The 25,600-nt window shown below is 36.2% G+C and overlaps 3 protein-coding genes across 4 annotated transcripts in view; 2 read left to right on the top strand and 1 right to left on the bottom strand.

Moving 5' to 3' along the window:
• The window catches only part of LOC117314740, a gene marked incomplete in the record, with an annotated part of 896,274 nt that overhangs the window by 774,778 nt on the left and 95,896 nt on the right, over positions 1 to 25,600 (top strand).
• Positions 10,732 to 18,432, top strand: LOC117314743. 2 transcript variants are annotated; one of them, XM_033868833.1, is made up of 6 exons: positions 10,732 to 11,563; positions 13,907 to 14,471; positions 14,842 to 15,011; positions 15,186 to 15,302; positions 15,703 to 15,912; positions 16,299 to 18,432. In XM_033868833.1, exons 1-6 carry the CDS (start codon positions 11,456 to 11,458, stop codon positions 17,193 to 17,195), a joined length of 2,067 nt encoding a protein of 688 aa, XP_033724724.1. In that variant the 5' UTR covers positions 10,732 to 11,455; the 3' UTR covers positions 17,196 to 18,432. The 2 variants fall into 2 exon arrangements, with proteins under 2 accessions (XP_033724724.1, XP_033724725.1); XM_033868834.1 differs by having other exon boundaries at positions 10,734 to 11,563; positions 13,907 to 14,021.
• LOC117314751 (mediator of RNA polymerase II transcription subunit 34-like) lies at positions 18,434 to 22,197 on the bottom strand. Its single transcript, XM_033868846.1, has 2 exons — positions 21,538 to 22,197; positions 18,434 to 20,828 (listed from the first exon to the last, which is right to left on the bottom strand). Exons 1-2 carry the CDS (start codon positions 22,101 to 22,103, stop codon positions 20,015 to 20,017), a joined length of 1,380 nt encoding a protein of 459 aa, XP_033724737.1. The 5' UTR covers positions 22,104 to 22,197; the 3' UTR covers positions 18,434 to 20,014.

Below are 25,600 nucleotides of genomic sequence, written 5' to 3'. Positions count from 1 at the left end.
ACAGGACTTTCACATCTTAACTGGGAACTTTATAGTACAGAATCATGCATTTATTCAAAGTCAATTTTCAAAGAAATATTGTTAATTTCATGGATGTAGCACAAAAGACAGAAAACAAGCATTACACGTAAGTGGAGGAGTCACTTGCTCAGAAAATTGGGTGATTACAAGAATTATTGCATGGAAACAGATTTTATATTTATAGTAAAAAGTCCTCTTGACATTTGGACCAGTAAAAAAATTATCATGTGTACACTTGTGGTACGAGAAAAAATTGGGTTTAATTTACAAAAGAATTATTTTCTGGGGAACAAATTTTATTTTTCAAAACCCCTTGGGTTTGGACCGAAAAAAATTTCAAAGGACCTTTTGGGGAAAGAAACTATGAGGGTTTTTTGAAGGTAAAGAAACGTTTGGGATCATTCCCAAACAAAAACCCCTTTTTTCTAAAACTTTAATTGCTTCGAGAAAAAAATCTAACGGGGCCCGTGTTAAAGAAGATTTTTGTTTGGTTTTTCAGGTAATTGGGGTTTATTACCCGTTTGACTGAATGCTTTTTTCCCTTCCCAAAATTTATTTAAATAAAACAAATTTTTAAAACCCTTTCGGAAATTCCCTTTTTTCTAGGGCTTGTTTTTTTTTATCGATACGGGGAATTTTTTTTTTTATTCACTTAATTTTTGGGTTTTAAATTTTGAAAATTTTTGATGTTTTTTAAAATTTTTTTTACCTTTTTTCAAAAGTCGTAAATTTTTTTGGTAAAAAAACATTTCAAAAAAAAATTTTTAAAATTTCACAAAATTGACCAAAAAAATTTCTATAAAAGTTCCCCCGGTTTTTTTTTTTCTCTCTTTTCTGGGTTTTTTTTTTTTAACTTTTCCCTTTTTTTTTCTGTTTTCCCCTTTTTTAAAATTTTAAATTTTTGAAATTAAAACAAAAAAAAAATTTTAAAAAATTTTGCAATGGTGAAAATTTTTTTAAATATACCCCCATTATCAAAAAAAAGGAAAAAAATTTAGGATTAATAAGCCCCATTTAAAAAGTATAATTTTTTAAAATTTCAAAAAAAAAATTCTCAGATTAAAATTTTGACCCCCCCAGCCTTTTTTTTTGTTTTCCCCCCTTCTTTTTCGTTTGGTTTCAATTTTGGTGCTTTTTTTTTTTGGCTATTTTTCCCCTTCCACTCCCAAACCCTTGAAAGAATTAAATCAAATTACTGGAAAATTGATAAAAAAGTTGCAGTCCTTAAAAACCCAGGAAAAATTTTAATAAAAAAATTAGGCCCCCCCCAAGAAAAGAAAATTAAAAAAAAAGGTTGAAATGAAAAAAAACTTATAAAATTTTTTCCCTTTTCTTTCCTTACACCCTTGCCTTCTTTTTTCAAAAAAAATTTTTTTCGCCCGGGCCCCCCCAAACCTTTTTTATTCTGGCAGGTTTTTTAATGGCCATTAGGGCTCCCCCCTTTTTTTTCAGCTTTTTAAAATTTAAAAAAAGAACTAAAAAAACCAAAATGTATTTTTTCCCCCTTAATTTTTTGGCCCGTTCTGACTTTGAAGGAGAAATCCACCAAAATTTTTTTGGGGGAAAAAAAAAAAAAAAAAAACAAAAAAAACCAAAAAACCCCTTATTTTTTTTTCACAACTTTTCTTCCCCTTTGGGTTTTTGGGGGGGAGGAAAAAGTTTTCCCCCAAAAAAAGGGGGGAAAAGAAAAACATTTTTTTTTGATTTAAAATTTTTCCTTTTTTCCCCTTGGGAAAATTTTTTAGGGGGGCCGGGGCCTTTCTTTGTTAGGGATACACCTTGGGAAAAAATTATTTGTCCAACCGTTTTCCGGGTTGGGGGTGGCGGGGCATTTGGAAAACGGGGATTGGGGGTTACAAACATTTAAAGGGGTTTTAGGGTTTTGGAACAAAAATTTAAACATTTCCCCTTCCCCGGACCCGTTGATTCCCTGACTTTTGAAAATATGGGGGCACAGCTTTTAAAGAGGCTGGCCAACAAAGTTTTCCCCTTGACCAACAAACAAAAAAAAGGGAAAAACCCCAAAAAAAATATTTTTTTAAGTTTTAAAAAATTTTTGGGGGCCCTGATGCCGTTTGTTTGGGAGGAAAGGAAAAAGGGGGTTTCCCAAAAAAATCAAAAGGGTTTTCAAAAAAGGTGATTAATTTTCCCCCATTCTTTTTATTTGAAAGGTACCCAAACCAGGGGGTTTATTGGGGTTAGAAAAAACAATTGTAAAGGGGTTTGGGAAAAAAAACCCGATTGAAATCAAAGTACTGGAAGTACTGTAAACGAACATTATTGTTTAATGCAAAATCAGTAATCTTCTAAGTTTAAAGTCGATAAATTTACTGATATTGGTTTAGGAATTAATTGCCAATTATTTGAAATGTTTGCAGCTGTTCTGATATGATTGGACACATGCATATTTCTGTAAGGTCCTGATTGAAATTGGAAGTTTGTTGATCTATCTTGGATGGATGAAAATAAAATATGTCTTCTTTCTTTCGGGAAGCCATCATCAGTTATAATACAGCCAGGACTCTGTGACCTTATTGATGCCAACTTCTAATATGCACTAAATTTAGGCTAGTTCCATCGTTAGTTTAGCATATTTCAACTTAATATGATGAAACACACATAAAGAACTACTGAAAACCAAAACCAGAGCTGCTAATCAAGGCCCGGATTAGGAATGTATCCTATTGAAACTGTACTCAAGCATGTATGGTACTTCAAAACAAAAAACTTCGACTCCTTTTGTTCAGGAATCATTTGATGTTAATAAATCTTTATATGAGAAGATATACTTCTGGTATAATTACAGCATTGTACACAATGTGATAAAGAACAAGAGGCCCAATGGGCCTGTATCGCTCACCTGGCTCTACAGCAACTTTGAAGTTGATTGAAGTCATTTCTAAAGATACTATGTTGATTACCTCTTTATTCAAATATCATTGTAAGCTAGTTTTATTCATATTAAACATTTTCTAGTCCTTCATTCCAGCATTCTATTGGCCTAATATCAGGTCTTGGAGGCTCTTGGCTATCGCAAAATTATTGTTTACAGATTTGAGCCGATTTCACCCCTGTGACTTTGAATGTAGGTCAAGGTCATTTATTTGAACAAAATTGGTAGTGCTTCACCCCAGCCCAGCATGCTACAGGCCTAATATCAAGTCCCTGGGCCTCTTGGTTATTGAGAAGAAGTCGTATGAAGATTATAGCCTATTTGACCCATGTGACCTTGAATGAAGGTCAAGGTCATTTATTTGAACAAACTTTGTAGCCCTTCATCCCAGCATGCTACAGGCCCAATATCAAGTCCATGGGCCTCTTGGTTATTGAGAAGAAGTCGTTTGAAGATTATAGCCTATTTGACCCATGTGACCTTGAATGAAGGTCAAGGTCATTTATTTGAACAAACTTTGTAGCCCTTCACCCAAGCATGCTACAGGCCCAATATCAAGTCGCTGGGCCTCTTGGTTATTGAGAAGAAGTCGTTTGAAGATTATAGCCTATTTGACCCATGTGACCTTGAATGAAGGTCAAGGTCATTTATTTGAACAAACTTTGTAGCCCTTCATCCCAGCATGCTACAGGCCCAATATCAAGTCCATGGGCCTCTTGGTTATTGAGAAGAAGTCGTTTGAAGATTATAGCCTATTTGACCCATGTGACCTTGAATGAAGGTCAAGGTCAATTATTTGAACAAACTTTGTAGCCCTTCACCCAAGCATGCTACAGGCCCAATATCAAGTCGCTGGGCCTCTTGGTTATTGAGAAGAAGTCGTTTGAAGATTATAGCCTATTTGACCCATGTGACCTTGAATGAAGGTCAAGGTCAATTATTTGAACAAACTTTGTAGCCCTTCACCACAGCATGCTACAGGCCCAATATCAAGTCCCTGGGCCTCTTGGTTATTGAGAAGAAGTCGTTTGAAGATTATAGCCTATTTGACCCATGTGACCTTGAATGAAGGTCAAGGTCATTTATTTGAACAAACTTTATAGCCCTTTACCCCAGCATGCTACAGGCCCAATATCAAGTCCATGGGCCTCTTGGTTATTGAGAAGAAGTCGTTTGAAGATTATAGCCTATTTGACCCATGTGACCTTGAATGAAGGTCAAGGTCATTTATTTGAACAAACTTTGTAGCCCTTCACCCCAGCATGCTACAGGCCAAATATCAAGTCCCTGGGCCTCTTGGTTATTGAGAAGAAGTCGTTTGAAGATTATAGCCTATTTGACCCATTTGACCTTGAATGAAGGTCAAGGTCATTTATTTGAACAAACTTTGTAGCCCTTCACCCACGCATGCTACAGGCCCAATATCAAGTCCCTGGGCCTCTTGGTTATTGAGAAGAAGTCGTTTGAAGATTATAGCCTATTTGACTCATATGACCTTGAATGAAGGTCAAGGTCATTTATTTGAACAAACTTTGTAGCCCTTCACCCCAGCATGCTACAAGCCCAATATCAAATCCATGGGCCTCTTGGTTATTGAGAAGAAGTCGTTTGAAGATTATAGCCTATTTGACCCATGTGACCTTGAATGAAGGTCAAGGCCATTTATTTGAACAAACTTTGTAGCCCTTCACCCCAGCATGCTACAGGCCCAATATCAAGTCCCTGGGCCTCTTGGTTATTGAGAAGAAGTTGTTTGAATGAAAAAGTTGACGCCGGACGGCCGGACGGCCGGACGGCCAGACGGACGACGGACGCCGCACCACGGCATAAGCTCACTTGCCCTTCGGGCAGGTGAGCTAATAACAACCATATAAAGACTGTCTTCATCAAATAATTCAGCAAACAGGAAAAGAAAACTTCAAGCTTCATTTTCAACTTCAAACTGATAAAGGTTACAGTCCATTCGATGGGATGACACATTCCCTATTTATTGTCCCTTTCCAATGTTGACCATCCAATCATAGTGAACCACACAGTTCAGCAATGTAATTGCACAAATCACATCCTTTATGTGGAGAGAACAGTTTTTGGGGTGTTATAAGATTCCATAACTGTATGCAAATTTGTGAATAATTCCATATCTTTATCTATATATATACCGTTCGTGTATATATTTACACATATCAAAATTGGAATGACACAGGAGATTTGCAAGTTTAAGTTCACCATCAGTCATGGGAGGTTTACGTAAAATGTTATATTTACCGGGGTAATTAGTAATTTTGATTATATATTTATCAAGCTCTATTCTGTACTTTCTACCAGTGCTTATATTAGAGAATGGACACAATTATATGTTCTCCAATGTCAAAATTAATCATATGTAACATATTAGGGGTTTATTTGACCGAGACGTATTTAAAATGTTTGTAATCATTCGCCATTCGAGGCCTGATTGCCGTCATATTTGAATTACCAAAATGGACCTGAAATCAATATTTTAAAAAAGAGAATGATCTGTGACTTGAATATTTCATAAAAATAATTTAATACATCGTTTATTCACTTCATTCAGATCTTCAGACACCACATAATTTGTGAAGTCATATATAGAAATATATGAACCATTTTGTTATTGATTAATAGTTCACACAAGTAAGCACTAGATGTAAGCAGAAAGTATATGTACCGCTATCTACTGGCATGACTTTGAGTACAGTAGACTACACTCGCTTTGTGGATATTGACAGGATAACATATATTAATTTACATACTAATTCAATTTTAGAATTGTAACTGAAATCTTGTAACAGCATGGCACAAATAGTCATCTGAACATTTGTTGTATATTGAAAAAATATTTAAGGTAAATATTAACTCATTAGCTTGACTTAAATTTTCAGTTTATCAATTCATCGATTACTCTGTGTTTGAAGTATGGTGTAGTGAGAATTTCAAGTCTTGATTATGACTTGATGAAAATTCTAAATTAACAAATTATTAAAATGAATTTGTTTGAAAAATAACACAAGTTCCACAGCAATATTATATAGAGTATCAATCACAAAATATCAGAAGTTATCAAACTACAGATAACAATTAACGACTGAATATCAAATTAAGTGAATATCACAAGTATTTTTGCATTTGTTTTTAGATAATCCGGATTTCCGTCTTTAAAAAAAAATACCTAGTAGACGTAGTGCATAGTAAACGTAGCCATGTAACAGCTGATTTTAATCAGATATAACTTAACATGAACTTAACACCGTCACAGAAGTTCGTCGCAATCGAAAATTTGGTCGTGAATTCGGTATTTTGCAAATTATTTCAAACTACTTTCAGGTAAAAGAAAACAAAAATTCTCGTAAAAATATCGATTTTGGGTCGACTATCGGCCATTTCGGTAATTCAACTCCAACGACAATCGGGCCGCGATTCGCAAATGAATAATTAATTTAAAATTCGGTCAAATAAACCTCTAATATTTTATATATGATACAATCAGGCATTGCAGAACATATATTTTGGTCAATCCTCTGAAAATAATGCCAATTTATATTATAATTAAGCCCGATTTTTCTTCGTTTCGGTATTTCCAAGTCTGCTTCACGTGTGGTCCGTTTCAGTAAATATTCTCGTCTTTGCCGAAATAAAAACAAGCTATATAATTGTTCATTTTAAACATGACAACAACTGCCAACCACACGTATCCAAAAATGTTATTGTTGATATCATCTGAATATTGCCGTAGTTATCTGTCACTTCGATTGTACACCCCATGCCAAAGTGAAGGAAGAATCGACCAATCAAATTGGTTTATTTTTGATTTCCGTAAATCTTGCAGTTACCTCCCTTACAACAGTAAATACGTTCCAAGTATCGCCTACAACAAGCAATCCCGTGCACATAGCAAGATATTATCATTTGCATTTGATTTATTGGGTCATTTTCGTCAAAGGAAAATGGTATATGGAAATCGATGACAATTTTAACGCTATGACCAGTCACCCTGACCACAAATGCCACCTAATTGTAAGCCTGTACATATGTACAGTTCTTTCTCGCAAACACGTACAGTAACTACAGTATAGTATGATACAATGTATCGTCTCGTATGCCGTCATTGATATATTTCTTTCTCTAAATTATAGAAATACACACCTAGTTGATAATGATGTAACATTCTAGAATATATATATTACACATTTAAGTAAATCGCGGACAAATTTGCAGACCTATGCTATAATGTCAGCCGTTTTGGAAAGAACACAGAAGAGCAAAACTTTCTAAACATCCGGAGACGAATGCGCCTGCGCAATAGTTGTTTACATAAATATATTGACCTGGACCGGAGTTATTCGCAAAGTTCAGGTTCATTTAGTCTTTTCATTTCGCTAGAGTTATGCATTTCTCAAATCGTATGCATCTTGAAAACACCTACTGAATACATTTCAACCTTTTCGGTAAAACTACTATATAAAACGAAGATGTTTTTGCAAGTAAATTATTTGAAGCGTAAGGCAATGGGGGCAGCCATATTTCATTGAAACAGACAGTAGATGGCGTATTGGTGAATGTGGCTACCATATATGGTTATATTTCTCAGTCCAGTTCTTGATCACAATAACCGAACATTAATGTTCGTTTAAAAACGAAATGACACCGACCAGAAATAAAAACAATCACTCACTATCTTTTTCTCTTGGCTGTCTATCACTCTTATTTTGTGCCTGAGAGTGTCTTTCCTTGTCGCGACGACGATTGTCTTTATGTTTGTGTTTCCGCTCCTTTCGCCCGGCCTGTACCTGGGGTGGTTTGATGTCTAGGCCATCCTCATCATCAATTCTAAATTAACAAAATGTTTCTACTGGTCAGACTCAGTGTTGTGAAAAATATTCTGGACAAGATATATCTTTATTATCTGGAAATTGTTAAGTTTTATATGCCATTCTTAAAGAGTTCCATAACAATATCATTGACCATGAAAATCTAAAAGTGTGATCAACTATATCTACATGTACTTTAAGTACAAACAGGGAAAATTCCCCATCATCCAAGAGAAAAAAGTTCTCTCAAGAACTAACTTTGAAATGTCATATAATTTGTACAGCTGTATGCTGTGCCCAGAAAAAACTATGCAGGGCTTTTTCTCATTGGTTTGGAATGGGGCCTGTTTGCCTCATTTTGGGAATAGCCAGTGAATTGGAAAGATTTTTTTCATGAGTAAACTTTAAATTTGGGGAAATTGGCTTAAATATGAAAATATTTCAATTGGGAATGTGGCCCGTTATGGCTTCCGTACTAGCTACTCTTTAAGATGTGTCTATATACAGTAAAGGGGCTGTGATAGCTTGGTTGGTTAGAGCACCGACCACATAACATCAGGAGAAGATCTGATGTGTGTGGTTTAATGCTCCCTAACCGTGTTCAGGGCTTTATCACCCATCTATTTGGGTCCGTTAAACGGACCCATTCCCAATGACAAAAAAGTGTAATTTTTCCCAATTTTCTACTTGAAAATTCCCAATTCACATGTATGAAAAAATAAATTATGTTGAAACAAAAAAATCTTTCTGATTACGGCGTTGACCAGTCGGGGAAAATAAATATGATGAGTGGAACTACTGTAGTCTAATCTGAAGCATGTGTCACTTGGAACCCCTCGTTCCAAATTCATAGTCATTTTGACGTTTTATGTAATGCAATCTCGGCAACAGGTGTTTGATGGATCGCGAGTTTCATCGCACCATGTCTCACAACAGCAAGTATTACGCTAAAAAAAATAAGAAAATCTGACGAAAAGGACAATAAAAAAATAAGTTGTTTCATTAAAAAACAAACAATGAACGAAACAGTGGAAAGACAAGCAACTGATGACGCGACTGAAGACCAAACACAGCAAATACCGGTAACCACAGATCCATGCAGCAGTAAAAAAACGAGCAACCGATAATTAATACGACTGAAGAACATAAGAAGGACAGACAAATATTGCTCTAATGATTAATGTCACAATTGGTTGACATGTACTTCCTGTGTTCTGTCTGAATAATCAATCTATCAGAACAAGCAACTAAAGGAATTTATAACTTTTTGTACAATACATGTTGTAATTGTTCCACATTTGGCCAAGGATATACTTAATGGTGGCCAGTTGTCACTTGATAATTGATTTCCAATCTATTCATAGAATAATATTTTAATAATCATAGACAATGTTGGTAAGTTAGGTTGATTTTTTGTTTAAAATATTAAATAAAATAATCAATATGTAAAAGTTGAACTTTTTTTCTGATTAAAGCAAGTTTCAAAGTATTATGTAAACCACCCTCCTACTTCAAATATCTACCCCGAAAATAGTTGGAGCAGAATGATCTTCTCTTTAAATAAAAAATGTTATATTAAAGAGTTATATGATACATATACATTACTTATAAACCCTAGCTACCATATTATATATATATGCAGACAAGAAAGGATGTGTTTAGTTGATACAATGGCATTTGTCCAAATTTCCCAAAACAGCTGTTTGTCGATCAATTTTTCCCAAAAGCCCCTGATAAAGCCCTGGTGTTGGGTTACTTTGTGTTTCTTGGAAAGTTGCGTACTAGCTTTAGGCAGGTCTGAGCTGTCATGGTTGTGTCCTTTGACAAGACACTTTACCCTTATTGTTCTGGATGGCATGCAACAGGCCTCCTGTAGGTTATTCAGTGAGGTAGTCACCAACTACTACAAGGATACCCCATGGTCATCTCCAAATAGCCCTGGCTGGGCCACTTTGTAATCTGATAATTGAGACTATTCAAAACCTCCGCAACATCTAGGCTGATAGATCAGTATTGAAGACAGAAAAAAATGTAGAAATCTAATTTGTATTCATAACAAGAATCCCATTAGAGCAGTGGTGTTGAAATTAAATCAGGACATGTTTTCAGAATGATGGTGACACAAAATTATTTTATGATCATCGGAGCCATGTTTATGTTGATCCTCATAATATAACACAGGACTTATAAAATTTAACCTACTTGTCTTTGCTTGTGTGTACAACATCTTCATCTTCGTCTTTATCATCATCTATAGCTTCCCTTGATTGTGGAGATAGCGAAAGCTGACTATCAGTGCCATCGTCCTGTTCTCTGTAGTCAGGACTGGGGGCCAGTTCACCCTTCTCATAGGGGCTACTGTCTTCCTCAGCGTCTGACATAGCCCTAGATAAGCGTTAAAAGTTGATGCTTATATCAGTAAACTTCTGAAAATACAAAAGTTTTATATGCCTACCGTATGTATTTATTTATAGAATTTTTCATGGTGTAAGTTTAACAAAAAAAAAAGCATTGATTAGTCAAACAGTTTTGCTGAGATGATCACCGTATACTCTTTAGTCCGAATTTTCTGACGATCTTACTACACCACAATGCAGTTTTGAGACATACATAATGTAACTTCTGATTAACACGTTTAATTCCCCGGTCGGGCAATAATACGATCCATCAGTACCCTGATAAAAAAGTTATCATGTTGTAAAGGTATAAACAAATCTACACAACAGACAACAACGTGTTCTGCTTACCTTTTTACAATACCTCAAATCTCAAAACACGACAAAGCGTATTTTGTAATATACACAGAAGAGCGAGTGCCAAGGGAGACAACCTATGACGTTATTGCCTCAATCGCAACATCTCGGGGAAATTTCCGGCAACACTCGGAAATCTACTCCCTCGAATGCCAATCGCAACATCTCGGGGAAATTTCCGGCAACACTCGGAAATCTACTCCCTCGAATGCATGTATAGAGGGTCACATGGTGTGTACGTCATGTTCCAACATGGCTGCGCCCATGGTAAGCACGCCAAAGAAGACGGTACCGTTTTGTTTGATGTGTACAAGTACATCAAAACGTCTTTATTACTTGCTTAATCAAAAATGTAAGTCAGAAAACACCATTGAACGTTTACAGAAGTTTTTAAGGATAGACATTTCTTGCGACGAGGCAAAATGCATACATGTGTGTGATCCTTGTCTGAATTTTTTGTGTAAATGGGAGGGGGTGTTGGATATTTGTTCGACTAACATGGAAAGTATTAGGGGACGATTATGTGATGTAACTGATTCAGACAGGATGAAACGATGTGCAAAAACTCCCCCCTCTGTGTTAAAATCAATGCTAGAGGATTCAGAAAAAAAATTACAAGCGTTGAAAATATCAGATAAACTAAAGCCAAAGAAGAGTAAAAGAACTATTGACTTCTCAAGTATGTCGAGTCACGACACAGACATATCCGGAGGTAAAACAAGTATGAGTGATCACGGATATTCAAAACCCCAGGAAAAGTCCATATTTCATTCATACAGCTTCTCGGAATCTACCACTAGTGCTGATGACATTCTCACTACCTGTGACAAAATACATGAAATTGACAGTGAACTGAAGAAGCTGGCTGGACCCAAGAAGAGTGTTGTTTACAACAAGTCTGCAAGATTTCTAGCAAATGAGAATGTATTTGACCTTGCGATTCTAGAAATGAGCAAAGAATGTCCCAAATTCTTAAACATTTTGAATGCTGCCATGGGGGAAAAGGTGAAAGCATCTTCAAAGAAAGCTACTATTGCTACAATATATGGAATGGTAATGCACAGCAGGTTAGTCCTTTTAATACGCATATTAATATGATTTATCATCATTTGACTTAATAAACATTTAAATAATGTAAAATTTTATTTCTATATGAATATGGTTTTAAAGTTTGAGGATGCTATGATTATAAACAAACTCGGATTGAAATTCACATTTAAAACAATATGTACATGTTTACATTAACATTCATTTCAGATATAATCAAAACTCTGCAATACAGAGAATTTACACTTGCCTGGCTATGAGGCACCATGCTTCTAACAAAGTATATTGCATGCTATGTTTTTTCAAATTGATTTCAATGTTTCTGTTTTCTAGCAAAAACACTGACATGATAAGAGAACTTCTAGAGACCAATGTATACCAATTGGAAAAATATTAGTATTAAACAAATTGTTGCTTTCTTATACATGTAGTTATGGTAGAAAAGATACACTTCCTTTATTGTTGCTATACAGAAAGATACCATTTTCATTTCAAAATATTTTATGTAATGAATGGTTGAAATAGAAAGTTAACCCATAGTGCTTTGCAAAATTCCATATACATGTATGTAACCCTGGTAAATACTAGCCGCAATATACCGCTCGGCTAGAGAGATCTTCTCTTTAGCTCGATCGGTTGAGCGTAAGACTAATAAGCCAGAAGTCCCTACATGGGCGCCAATGAAACAACTGGAGCGCATGATTAATTAAATTTTGAATCGCTGCCTCCGCTAGGGATCGAACCCAGGACTTCTGGCTTACTAGTCTGACGCTCAACCGAGCGAGCTAAAGAGAAGATCTCTCTAGCCGAGCGGTATTATGACCTGAATATATAATATATACCCAGGTTACATGTAGTATACATTCATGTATGGTATGATGTGTTGTGAACAACATTATGCCAGGCCCCTGTGTTAGCTCACTGAACTCGGTATTAATTATATAGGTATATATCAGTTTTGACAAATGATAATGCACACATTTCTCAAGAGTTCTCTAGATCTGTTAAGTAGCTAGTAGTATCTTTAAACAGTGATTTTAAAGTTGATTATATAAAGCAAAGCAATAAGACCTGTAATCTCCTACATGACTTTGAAAAAAAAAAAATTAAAAAATAACACCACAAAAAACCTACTATATTTCCAGGGAATGATACTCATTTGGAGCAAACCTCTGAGTATTCAAGACTTGGTCAGAAAATTAAGAACTTTTTTTGAAATAAAAATAAAATCACTGTAAGACCATTTTCAGTTACTGTAAATTGAAACATTGTTCTCCCAATGCTCTTTAAAGAAATTGGACCATCATATTCATATTAGTACATGTACACTGCATATAATTTCCAACCGTGTTATGTATTTTCTACTATATATGATGAAGGAATGTTTTCATGCAGCTTTATATATACACATGGCAATCATTTAAAAAAAGACAATGATAATTTCAGTGCATCTATTGTGGAGAACAATGTTAGAGTTTCCTTTGGTTATGTTCAGTTTGTTTTTAGTTCACTTGCTTATAGGGTTAAGCGAGCTTATGCCGTGTCGTGTCCGTCGTCCAGTCAGCATCAACATTTTTATTATTTATTTAAATGTCTTCTTCTCAACAAGAAATAGGTACATATATACCGAATATTGGTCGCATGCTAGGATGTAGGGCTCCCACGTTTGTTCAAATGAATTACTTTGACCTTTATTCGAGGTCGCTTGGTCAATTAGACTAAAATATTTCCATAACTTCTAAATAACCAAAAGTTGCAGAGACCTGATATTTTGTTTGTAGTTTGCTTTAGTGAAGTACTAGGAAGTTTGTTCAAATGAATGACCTTGACCATGATTTAAGTTTGAAAGAGTTAAATTGGCCAAAAGATTGCATGTTACATGAGGCCCTGAGACCGAGATCTATATGGTTTCTGATACATTTATTCTATGTTAATGTCTGAAAAGGATCACCAGGTAGCAGGTGAGCAATTAGGGCCCAAAAGACTCTTGTTTTGTTCTGTTAAAGTTTCACAGTTTAAGTGTTGTGATGTCATTACTTCCAGAAAGGATATTCTTATTGGGAGGGAGAGAAATTGAAAACAATTTTTAATATGAAAGTCTTTAATATTAATGAAGTGAATTGTGCAAATCAATTACATATCAGTACTCAGAGAGTACTTACAAATTAACATTTACATGTATGTTTCTCAGGCCAAAGGTTCATTTGGTCATCTGCAGAAGTTTATTTGTATATACAAAAATTTCTATATACGGTATACAAAAATGTATATATATATATGTGATATACAGATTTTGAGCATGACATAATACATGTATACAAAAACAGCTATACTGAATGTATATGTAAACTTTCTGTTTTTAGCTCCTGACCAAGCTTAACGATATTCATCTAACTTTAACTGAAAGTTCAAAGAGGGACATCATCACTGGATTTGGCGAGGAAGCAGAGGACCGCATCATTAAAGATGTTTGTGAAGGTAAAGATGGGAAATTTAATGGTGATAATTTAGATATCCGAGTGACAACGAATGACATGCGTATGGATTCCCAAAACAAGGACTATCACTTCTTTGCCACAGACTTCACTTTAGACAGAGTATCCACTAAAGATTATTCACAGAAGAAGCCAATTGTTGAGAAGATACCACCAGAAGCTTTCCTTCCTAGTGAGGAGGACAAAACTCAATACAGAAACAGTCTTAAAATCATTTTAGGGAGAATACTAAGCAGTCTGAAAGGTTTCTCATGGATCAAAAGTGTTCTTCCTGATCACATTCCACACCAATTTCAAGCTGATATGGCAAAAGTTTCAAAAATCCATATATTACCTGTATCTCTTCACAATGAGGCATCTTATTCAGACTGTGTACATATCATGGCAGATGCTACGCAACAGCTGAATCACTGGTATACAAGAGCAGGTAGAGGTAAATATATCTCCATGTAATGATAACCTTTTCATGTCAAATGTGACTACAAGTGTGTCATGTATAAATGTCAATTAGTTCTGAAGTTTTACCTTTGACCTACATTATAATGAAAAAGAACTTCTCCAGCTCCATCTCCTACATTGCCCTATTGACTTGTTTTCTTTTATTTACACTTTAATTGATATTGTACTCAAATATAATACAATCATTTACTTTCTTACAAGAACCTATCAAATGTATGGAAGGATAAGAACTGATATCTTTTCAATACCATTTTGATAACATCTTTATACATGTAATGATTATTGTGAGTAATAATATATATACATGTATATTAAATGTAAAAAATGTTGTTTTGGCACAACAGCTGGTGATCTGGATGACATGTATGTACCTTTTGGAGGGGATCAGTTAACAAGAGTACGCCTAGAAGGGGCTAAGGCACTCAGAGATGGTGCTCATACTCGGAATGAGAGATTCGATGTACTATATCCAGTCATCATTGAGATGTTCCATACAATTCAGGATTTCCTCGAGGTAAATAGGATGTATGACTTGGGTATCTTTGTTGTTTTCAATGTCCATTCCTGTCATTACATGTTTTTAGTTGTCATACAAGTTAGCAAACTTCAAAGGAGTAAATTGACAATATTTGTGAACATTAGATAAAAAATAAGGTAGCTATTTCATTCTTAATATTGAATATTCCAGAAGATGTATAAGAGACTGTACTTCAGCAAGAAAGGCAGAGAGATTGGTACAATGGCCCACATTAAGCACCATATCAAAAGGATCAATGTCAATGGAAATGTGAAATCCAGATTTAAGGTAAATAATATCTAAATTTCTTAACATTAACTCGATAAATTTTTCATTTTGAATTTTGGGGTCAGGAATTGATTTGGTAAGATGTCTGCACAATGACTTTTCATTACAGTATCAGTAATTTATTGAAGTAGTAGAGATAAGTCAATTAATTATCTAAGAACAAGTGTAGTAATCACTCTGTATTGAAAAATTCTTCCTGGCTTATTATAACTCAAATATATGTTAACCCAATTAAGGGGGTTGCGGTAGCTCTCTCTGGAATTCCTGTTAATGATATGCACCTGTTACATACTACATGTAGGATCTTCTTCACATTGTATTATCCATTTCAATAGCTTATTATTCCAGTTTTACAGTATGGTAACTCTCAAAGGTGTTTTTGTCTGTTTGTATTTTGCAGGCCCATGAGGATTTTGCATTAACATGTGGAAAGGCTTACTTCTTGGCATTTATTTTGAAGCATTTTAAGATGCAGGATATCAATGATGTACCATGCCACCCAAGCTTACAGGAGACCTTACCTAATTCAGTGCTTTCTGAGAAGACACGAGTGTTCCATGTCATACTGGATGAGATTCTGGACGAGCTTCTCATTGATTTTCCAGAAAAGGTTTGTGTAAGGAGAAATTTTGGAAAATTTCTTGACATAGGATGGTTGACTGGTAGTTTTCACAATAAACCACATATCTCATCCACTGTTACATTTGAATGTGGTTTTGATCAAAGGTGGGATGTGACAACTTTAAGGGTGATGGTAAAATCACTGGCCCAACCAGTAGTTTACTATAATTGCTCAAGTTCATATAAGATCCAATTATTTTTCCTTCCAGTTCCTAACATGATTGAAACAGATTTTGACAACAAATTGCAAATGTTTTTAAAACACATCTTTTTTTTTTATTACACAATGCATATAATATCTTATGACAAAAAAATCCTACATATGACTAGAAAAGTTTTAAATTGTCATACTTAGGTTGTATTTGTTGTTTACAGGAAAGGGCTCCTAAAAAAGTGTCCCTGAAAGTCACAGTTGGTGCAGGAACAGCTTGTTTTGTTAGAGCAAAAATCCAAGAGGGAGCTGCAATTGTTCCACTTTGCATCAATGGGAAAGATATGGTTATAAAGATTCCCCTGACATCTCTGGAACGACCTTGCTCACTCCAGCTCATAAATCCACCAATGTGTGTCCAGTTTGAAAAAGTTGTCCCACCTCAGGATCAGCTTAATGATTACATGAGCAATTTCCTTCAGTGGTATTTTGTCATCATACAGTTCAAAGATATTGTACATGAAGGAGACATTTTCCGCCTCAACTGTATATTGAAACACATGATTCCCTTCTTTTTCAGTCATTCAGTGCTCTCAAAGTACATGACTGAATTAATTGACTATATCATGAAGACTGAGCATACATTATCACCACAACTTGCATTAAAAGTACGAGCTGCATCATTTGTTAATCCCTTTGGTGGTGTTGGTTGCAACAAAGCAGCTGATCTAGAAAAGGAAAACCAAGTGAAGTTTCTTAAGTCTTTGATTAAATCACTGGGAGCCAATAAAACTGAACGTGCTATTGTTAACCTTACCAAGGCAGCACCTGTGATTCAGCAAGTCAACGATAACTTTGATCATATGACTGAATTCAAAGACATCAAAACAACCCATAAGGTGAGAAGTGATGAAGATGATGTTCTAGCCATTGTGAAATATCTACAGAAAAACAAGGTTTGGATATCCCAGAAGAGAGATATATCTGTGAAGGTGTTGCGTACTCCATTCTCTTTTGAGACTGGTAGACTTTTGAACGCTGTGAATGGTACAGTTGAACGCTTAATGCGAGATTTACCTGTAGATGATGATGAAGCTGAAGATACTGATGACAACGAATGAATGAACAGTAAAATGAGAAAATTTATGATGAAATGAGCATAATGAACTTTTCATTGGGTTATTACTTTGTCATGTGAATACAACCCGGTAGAATTCTTCAGATCATACCAGGTCAGAATAACACCATGAAGATGACAGAGAGGCCTAAGTTGTTTGTTATGGCTCTGTAAGACTTGGTTAACCATTCCAAAGGCTATAGGTGCTTCATCATTAGATATTGTGCTGGTTTTTTTTTTTCTGAATCAATTTATACTTATTAGCATTCAGTTCTATTTCATCAAAGCAAAAGTGACTATCACATTTTGTCTAATGGGAAATGAGGATAATCTGTCCCTATCTAAATTCCATCACCCACATATATATCAATATGGAGTTATGGAATGATGTGTACATATGTAAAAGAACATATTCTTTCATATGTATACAATACCTGAAATATTTGATGTCAGACATCAACCTATTTTAAGGTGTAAAAAAATATTCCATAACCAAATAAATGAAGAAAGGGGCATATATATATATATACACACACATAAATATTACTTATTGGTGGGCTTGGACTCGTTTGAGGATTATTATATGATATATCAATATTGTTGCTCTCATCAATAAATTTCCATTTTTCGTTGTTTATAATCTGTATTTACCCCTGTGAAAATTTGTCTCCATTTCTGTTTTTCATAAAACATTTTTGTATTGCAAATATATATTGTTAATCCTTTTAGATTGAAATAGCATGGTTAACACATTGGTGTATTGGAAACTGTTTATTATATTGTATGCTGACTACACTGTGTTGAGGACTTTAACAAAAACTGGTCTACACAATGCACTGAATTGTTTTCAAAAATACTATGAAAATTGGAAACCTATTGTCAATACACAAAAAATAAGCTGTTATCTTTGAGAAAAGTAAAGATAGAAGTACACATTCATTTACTTACAACGATTGATGAACCACTGATGGTTGTAGACTCTTACTTTGGTACATGTATATTGTTTTAACATGTACATTCACTAAAGCCAGTAACAGACGTGTGTAAATATGCATACTTTTTGTATGTAATCAATACATGTAATGTGTGTGTGTGTGTTTACATGCATGCATATATATGTATGTAGATTATGTATTAATTACATATTATTATATAATTATGTCACTGATGACTGACCTCCTGTTACACACTTATTGTGTGTCTAGAGTGAAAGCTTACAAAATAAACAAAATTAAAATCTTCGAGGTTGTAATTGCTTTTATTTTACATATATGTATAACCATGCATGAGTGAATGGTGTATAAAAATGTTCAGGATTTGAAAGTATTTTTTATCTTCAACAGACAACTCATTTACAGATATTGAAATCCTATGGCCTTTCAAGTTTTTCAGTGACCAACCATTTCCTTATATGGATGCTACCAGATGAAATGTACATTTGATGTGGGAAAATATTGGTTTAATATACTGTAAAATTCACATGAGCCCTAACATGGTGACTATTAAAAAGGCAATCATGATCAGATCACGGTTACATTCAAACATTTACTGATAATTTATTATGTTTCAAATTCAATTCAAACTTTCGGCCCCATCATTACAAAACTACAAATAATATGCAGTACAATGTAAAGATTTTTTTCTCCTGTAACAGACATTGTATATCAATACAGTATGAATATATATATCCGACAGTAAGAGTATGCATTTGATATCAAAATAATGCAGTTCTTATATAGTTTATCACCTTAATAAATGAAATTACTGAGTGCACATAGTAATTCAGTATCTTTGACATTTAACATTAGTTTTCTTTGACATTTAACATCAGATTTAGACATATATATTCAAAATAATACAGGGACAGATAAATAGCGCACAAAGTGACAAAACAACAATGCCATCATCATCATCAAATAGTGTCTATCATCATTCAGTATATGTGTCATCACTGTGGGATATATTCGATTGCATACATGAAGCTGCTGACAAAGGAATTTTTCTAACAGTATTTATATACACTGTATATCTTGTCTTGCTCAAAGAATTTGGAATTCATCTTCCATCTCTCTGGTGCTACATTTATTACAATCACCCAATTCTATATGTATACAACATGTAGACATATATTTAATTAACTAGAATAAACGTTAACTGAAAGATGAAAACGGAGAGGAAAAAATTGTTCAAGGACATGTTTATATAAATACAAAAAGCATTCAGTATGTTAAATTTCTGACGAAGATCAATTTTTTTTCTTCACAATTTGATAAAAAAATTCTCGATTTTCATTCCAACGAGAATAGTTTTTGATTCTGAACACAATAGAGGTTCAACCATACCTCACCAAAACCTAGGTCTTTTAAAAATCATTTCTTACACATGCACAGTTGGCTCAGTAATAAAAGGCATTTCTATTTACACAACATGTCAAATTAAAAAATCAACAATTTGAAACAATGCAATTCTAAGTACACAACTAGTACTCTGAACCAATATCTTTACCTTCTGTACTTTCTAATTGTCTCCTATCCAGGCCCAGTTCATGTAACAATATTTGTGGGACTTTTTTACTTTTAATAACTTCTTACAAAACCTTTTTATCATATATGTACTTTTTCTACATCAAGTACATTGTATGTACCCAAGATAGTGTCCTCCGCCAATAAGTTACCAATGGCTGCTTTCACCATCAACTAAATATCAAAGGATAGTGCACATGTCTATTAGATATCGAAAGATTGTGTCCTCCATAACAAATCTAGATGAAATCATTCATTTCGTTGATTGAACATTAACCAAAAAACACTGTGTTAATGCTGTCTAACTCCATCTACAGTTACTGCAGCAGTTGATCTTGTCATTACACAAAACATCATCATACCCAAAGTATTTTACAAGCTGTCGCCTCAGACATGTGGTGTTATTTCGACAGAAATCGATCATTTCTTGGGTCAATCCTTTCCTAGATTTTGCCAGGTCATTATTATTGAAATGAAGTATTGCTTCAGCTGACTGGCCCTTCCTGCCTGCTCTGCCTATCTCCTGGAAATAGTTTTCAAGGGTTGTAGGTGGTCTGCAGTGAACTATTCTTTCAATTGAAGGAGCATTCAACCCCATTCCTAAGGCAACGGTTGCAAAAACCAGTCTAATTTTAGGACAATCTTTCCCAAGTTCACTCACAATTAACTGTTTCATGTCTTTCGTATAATCCTTGTGGTATTGTGCAATGATTCTATTCTCTGGTGATGCACTTCCAACTGGTGAATACTGGTTTTCCCCTAGGTGGTGCGAACTGAATCTGTAGAAATATCCAAGGGCCTCTAAGCTTTCCACATACATAATAGTTAAAGGGAATTTCTCTAGCTTCTGCTTCAGTTCTGTTATCACCGGTTTCAGAATTTCGTCATATTTCTCATATTTCCTGTTATTCGGGAGCCTTGATTGAACACATAGGTAAATATTTGGTCGATCCGGGTTCATCTTTACCACAGCAGGGTCCTTGTACATCAGAATACCACATAGAGTTGAAATTCTCAAATCAGTTGATGTTGCTGTTAATGCCAGATGCGCTACATGGGGAAGTATGCAGGTCAGCTCTCCTAACTCCTTAAATGCAGGTCTAAATCCTTCACCCCTGCAAAAAGGACAATAGTGATAGATATTTATGTAGAAACAATATCAAAACCCAACACATGTATCCGAGAACAAATGCAAGATGCTAGAAATGGGCTAGATCAATTTCATGATAAGTCAGACATATTATTTTAACAAATGAGCTACCAGTTGGATCCCAGGAGACATCTCTTCTCGAAAAAACCCTGCACTGTTATTTAATTGGATATGACACTTAAAGCAATCAATTGTAGCTGATGGAATCAGGTCAATATTGCCATTTTGTTATATATATTTACTTTTTTATCTTCTTTGAAAAAGGAGCAGATGAGGATACAGTAAAATTTTGATGTTTTGTGTTTTTTCTCCACCAATATTTTCAATTTGTAAAATTTTAATGAGTTCTTTCTATGTTTAACATACAGTTTCCCGAACTAGCCAGATTACTGTATAAATACAGTTTTGAAAATAACAATAACTATCATGAGACACACTTATTGATTTGGGACAACAGAATAATATTAAACGAGAGAAAAAAAACCAATGTCCTTTAATTGAAAGATTGTCTTCCATCTGGAGATAAACTTTTAAAATTATTTTCTAGTGTGGAGATAAGTATCAAATTATCGATAATTTACATGTAATCTGAAAAACATATAGTACAAATAGGTATTACATCACATATAATGATATTGAGTATAGATACTGCTATTAATATATTATATATTTACCATTCTGTAACCATGTGAACTTCATCAATAACAATTGCGCCTGTCCTGTCCTGGTATGTTTTCGACCTCAACATGCTGGCCACTCTCTTGCTCTTCGTAAGTGTCTCGGGGTGGGCATAAACTAGCTGATATTTCCCCTTCATCACATCATTGATGTCCACGTCTTTGGCAACAACAGTATCATCTTGATCCTGGTCTTCTCCTTCCGCTTCCTCATCACCACTATCATGCGTGTCAAATGTATATCGTGTCCCCTTTTTGCCATCGTAATCAAGAAAACAAGCTTGAATTCCCACTCTCTGGAGACTCATCACCTGATCTTCCATGATGGAATTCAATGGTGTCACAACCAAAGTGATCATCGGGCTTTCCATACCGTGCTTTTTCTGCATGAAGAAAGGCAATAGCTGAAAAATCAGGCTTTTACCATAACCAGTTGGTAAAACTGCTATGCAGTCTCTCAATTCGTATGCACATTTCAATGTCTCAATTTGCTTCTCTTTCAACTCAAACGCAATTCCAAGTTGTTCTTTCGCGAAATCCAAACAGTGTGTAAAGGCGGCCATTATTGTAATTTCGTAACCTCTCGTCGATGAAGTCCGAGGAGTTTCGAACAATGTCGTGATTCACAGCATGGCTTTCGGGCGCATGCATTCGAGGGAGTAGATTTCCGAGTGTTGCCGGAAATTTCCCCGAGATGTTGCGATTGGTTATTGCCTCCGGTACATCCAATGCGCCATGCAGGCCTCAGACCATAATTAATTTCCCTCTTTGTTCTACCAAAGAAAAATCGAAATTAAAATATTTCAGAAGTTTGCAAAAAATCTGGTTTTCACATCACGTGTAAAACTATTCAAGTTGAACATACAGTGAGCTGGAAAGTTCCCCATGACCGGCATTTAACAAAGATATTTATATTTAAGTGTAACCACCCTACTTTATTGTAGGAAAATCACAAAATTTTTCTACTGAAGCCTAATAACTCCCCGTGTCCTGCCTCACAAACAAACATGGAAATGGTGTCAAAACAAAATTCTGCCACTAGATCTAGATTAAATATTGCACTATAAATCTATGCTAAAATTATGGGTCCCCGTGATTTCGTGTACGCCGCACCCCGTCCCGGACCCGATCCCCGTACCAGATATGTTTTTTTTTTTCTCAACAACGACTTGATGAATAAATCTCAATTTTTTCTTTTAAATCCTGATTAAAATTTCAAAAATCTGACATCTTAAATGAAATGGAAGTTATACCTACAATTTTAGTAATCGTCGATTTACAGTTTTTGGTTGTTTATTCGTTTATTTTTATGATATTTTCGATTCCATATTTCAAATAAACCTAGTTCTTGATACAAATATAAGTTGGGTTTTGTTTTTTTTTTAAATTTTTTTTTTGTATTTTATTTTTAAAGCATTTTCATCAGCAACTTATGATGTACATAATAAAATAATTCATTCAAATTCCCTTCCGTTCATCATCATCATCATCATCATCATCATCATCCAAATACATCGATCTTAAATCTCATTCATATGTTGCTTTTTTATGAGAGAGAGAGAGAGAGAGAGAGAGAGAGAGAGAGAGAGATTTGGAGAGGCGGGACTGATAATGTAATGAAATTTGAATTGGGTGTAAAAGCTGGATATAAGATATACTAAGTAAGAATATGGCCTAGTAACAACAAACAGAAAATAAACACTTTTTAAGCTGTTAGAGGTCTTAAATAGATAATATGTTTTTCCATTTATATTCCAATCCAGATTAAACTTTTCAAGAAAACAAACTCCCTTTGATGTTGCAATATATTTTTTCAAATTCATGTTATTATTTTAAAAATATGACATTTAAAATAAGTTGGAAGTAATACCTACAACTTTAGTAATCGTCGATTTACATTTTTCAGAGTGTGATTTTGTGTACGCCGCACTCAACCGTGAAAAATTACGGTTTTTGGCTGTTTATTCGTAAATAAAGATTGACTTTTATGATATTTTCAATTCCATACATTAAGTAAACCTAGTTCTTGATACAAATATAAGTTTTGATTACAAATAATACTTAATTCATTTCAAATCTTGCCTTTTTTTAGATCGCGGCGATGATCACAGGGGTTTTTGTTTACGCCCGGTCCCGTACAAGGGCAGTACTCCGATCCACCGCCCGTGCTAAGTTACTGGTTATGAGTAGCGTGTATTGGTTAATACAGATATAACATGCTTTATCTAGACTAGTAATCAATAGATGCGACGATTTAAAGATGTTATGTGAGAGGTCCGCGGAAAATTACAAAGTGAAAAGTAAAAAAAAAATTAAATTGTGATAATACCAATTTATGAACTAGTTAGCACCAAGTGCAATGCATGGTATCTATACAATACAGCATATCAATCTTGATTGAAGATACAAAATGATCATAGTTGATATAGAAGCTCGTCTGACCCAAAGGCTCTCAAGGCGTCGCGGCTTCCCGTCCCTCACATCGCTCTCTGCTGCCCGTTTCCGTTCTTTCCTTCCCTGTCGCTTCCCTGGCTCGCCCTCGCTGTCCCCTCCGCTGCTTTCTCTTTTCTTTCCCTTGGTCCCCTTGTTCTTCTTTGTTCCCCTTCGCCGGGCGTTGTGTTCTGTCCCCCCTTTCTCATTCCCCCCCCGGGCTCCCCCTTTGCCCCCCACATCGTAAGGCCCTCTCCCTTTTTTGCGCGGGGCGGCTCGCGCTCGCCCTGGTGGCTTCTGGGCTCTTGCCGGTTCGCCCTGCCCGCGCGCACGTTGTGAGGAGGCCGCGCGCTGCCGGCCTCTCGGGCCGGTGGCGGCCGCGGTCGTTGAACGCGGCCCGCGCTCGCACACGCGAAGGGGGCCGTGCGACGCCCGTGGAAACCCCGCGGGGCCGATGGCTCGCAGAGGGGTTGACGCGGTCCAGCCCGTGTGGCTGCTGCGCGCCACCGGCTGGGGGCGCCCAGGTCGCCGGGGCACACGGTGCCCGCGTAAACCGTCGGGGACGGGCGCCGCTGGTCGCGGAGGGGCCGGCCGGGAACCCCCGACCCCAGGCTGAGTATTAGAAGGGGCCGAGGGGCAGGAGGGAGCAGTGAACCAGAGATAAGAAGGAGTCGATAGTGAGATGTAGGATCCCGGGGTGAATAGAAGGCGGTGAGCTTCCTGGCGTCCGCGCGATTGGCTGAAAGAAACGTTAAAACAACCTCCAAGAAAGGATGAGGCGTTTGTAACAACAACAATTCGTCCAAGCGAAACACCAACAGCGACAGAGAACAAAATAAGGAAGTGAAGGGCGAGGGAAAATGAAAAACCTCATCACAAGGCGGCAGGGGATGCGAGGGGATAGCAAAACAAAAAAAAAAAAAAAACAAAAAACCAAAAAAAAAACACCAAAAAAGAGATGGAGAGGGGGAGTGTCAGGCCAAGGAATCCACGTAGCACGGCCGAGAGGGGGGACGACCTGCGACACGCTAAGAAAAGAGAACCGAAGAAGAGAGCGCAATGTACAGGATCGGATAGGCTTGCGCTAAAATAATGTAACGGACAAAGGAAAAAGTGGGCGCTCCTTAACCTTACGGGCATGTCCGACGGAGAACCTGAATTACGAGCATCCACATACACAGGACAGAATGGAAAATAAGGCAACGGAGAGAAAAGGGGGTGCTGACCTAGTTACCATTGCACCCGAGGGGTGACTAGCACGCGCCCACGGAAGTATAGAAAACAATGCAAAAAACAGGACCAGAAATAAAACCAGAGCGTAAAAAAACAGAAGCGCCGCCCTATGCTGACGAAACCGCAAACCCCGGTTGGCTTCCCTAACAGGGGGTAGTCACCCGGGCCCCGACGCTCCCTGACGAGTCCCGGCATCCTTGGCTGGTTTAGTCTCACCGAGGACGAGACCAGGGCGGCCTCAAGTCACTGGGAGGCGTCTGCGGGTAACGCCGCTACAACAGACGCCCCCGCTAGGACGACTCCCACGTCGAGAGTGCGACGCAAAGATACAGTTGGTGTAGATGTGATTGGGCCTGGGCTTGTCAAAACGCGGATCCGCCGCGATACCTCCTACCGG

This window comes from Pecten maximus, chromosome 16 (assembly GCF_902652985.1).
Source record: "Pecten maximus chromosome 16, xPecMax1.1, whole genome shotgun sequence".
Lineage (NCBI taxonomy): Eukaryota > Metazoa > Mollusca > Bivalvia > Pectinida > Pectinidae > Pecten > Pecten maximus.
This window is presented reverse-complemented; position numbering and strand designations above follow the sequence as displayed.

What these genes read in the sequence shown, in the direction of transcription:
- LOC117314751 (XM_033868846.1), bottom strand. Translation starts at nt 22,103, where the DNA reads ATGGCCGCCTTTACACACTGTTTGGATTTCGCGAAAGAACAACTTGGA. An exon ending in GTTCACATGGTTACAGAATG is followed by an intron (nt 20,829 to 21,537) that starts GTAAATATATAA and finishes TCCTTTTTGCAG; the next exon opens with GGGTGAAGGATTTAGACCTG.
- LOC117314743 (XM_033868833.1), top strand. Translation starts at nt 11,456, where the DNA reads ATGTCCCAAATTCTTAAACATTTTGAATGCTGCCATGGGGGAAAAGGT. An exon ending in GTATACAAGAGCAGGTAGAG is followed by an intron (nt 14,472 to 14,841) that starts GTAAATATATCT and finishes TTGGCACAACAG; the next exon opens with CTGGTGATCTGGATGACATG. An exon ending in TCATTGATTTTCCAGAAAAG is followed by an intron (nt 15,913 to 16,298) that starts GTTTGTGTAAGG and finishes TGTTGTTTACAG; the next exon opens with GAAAGGGCTCCTAAAAAAGT.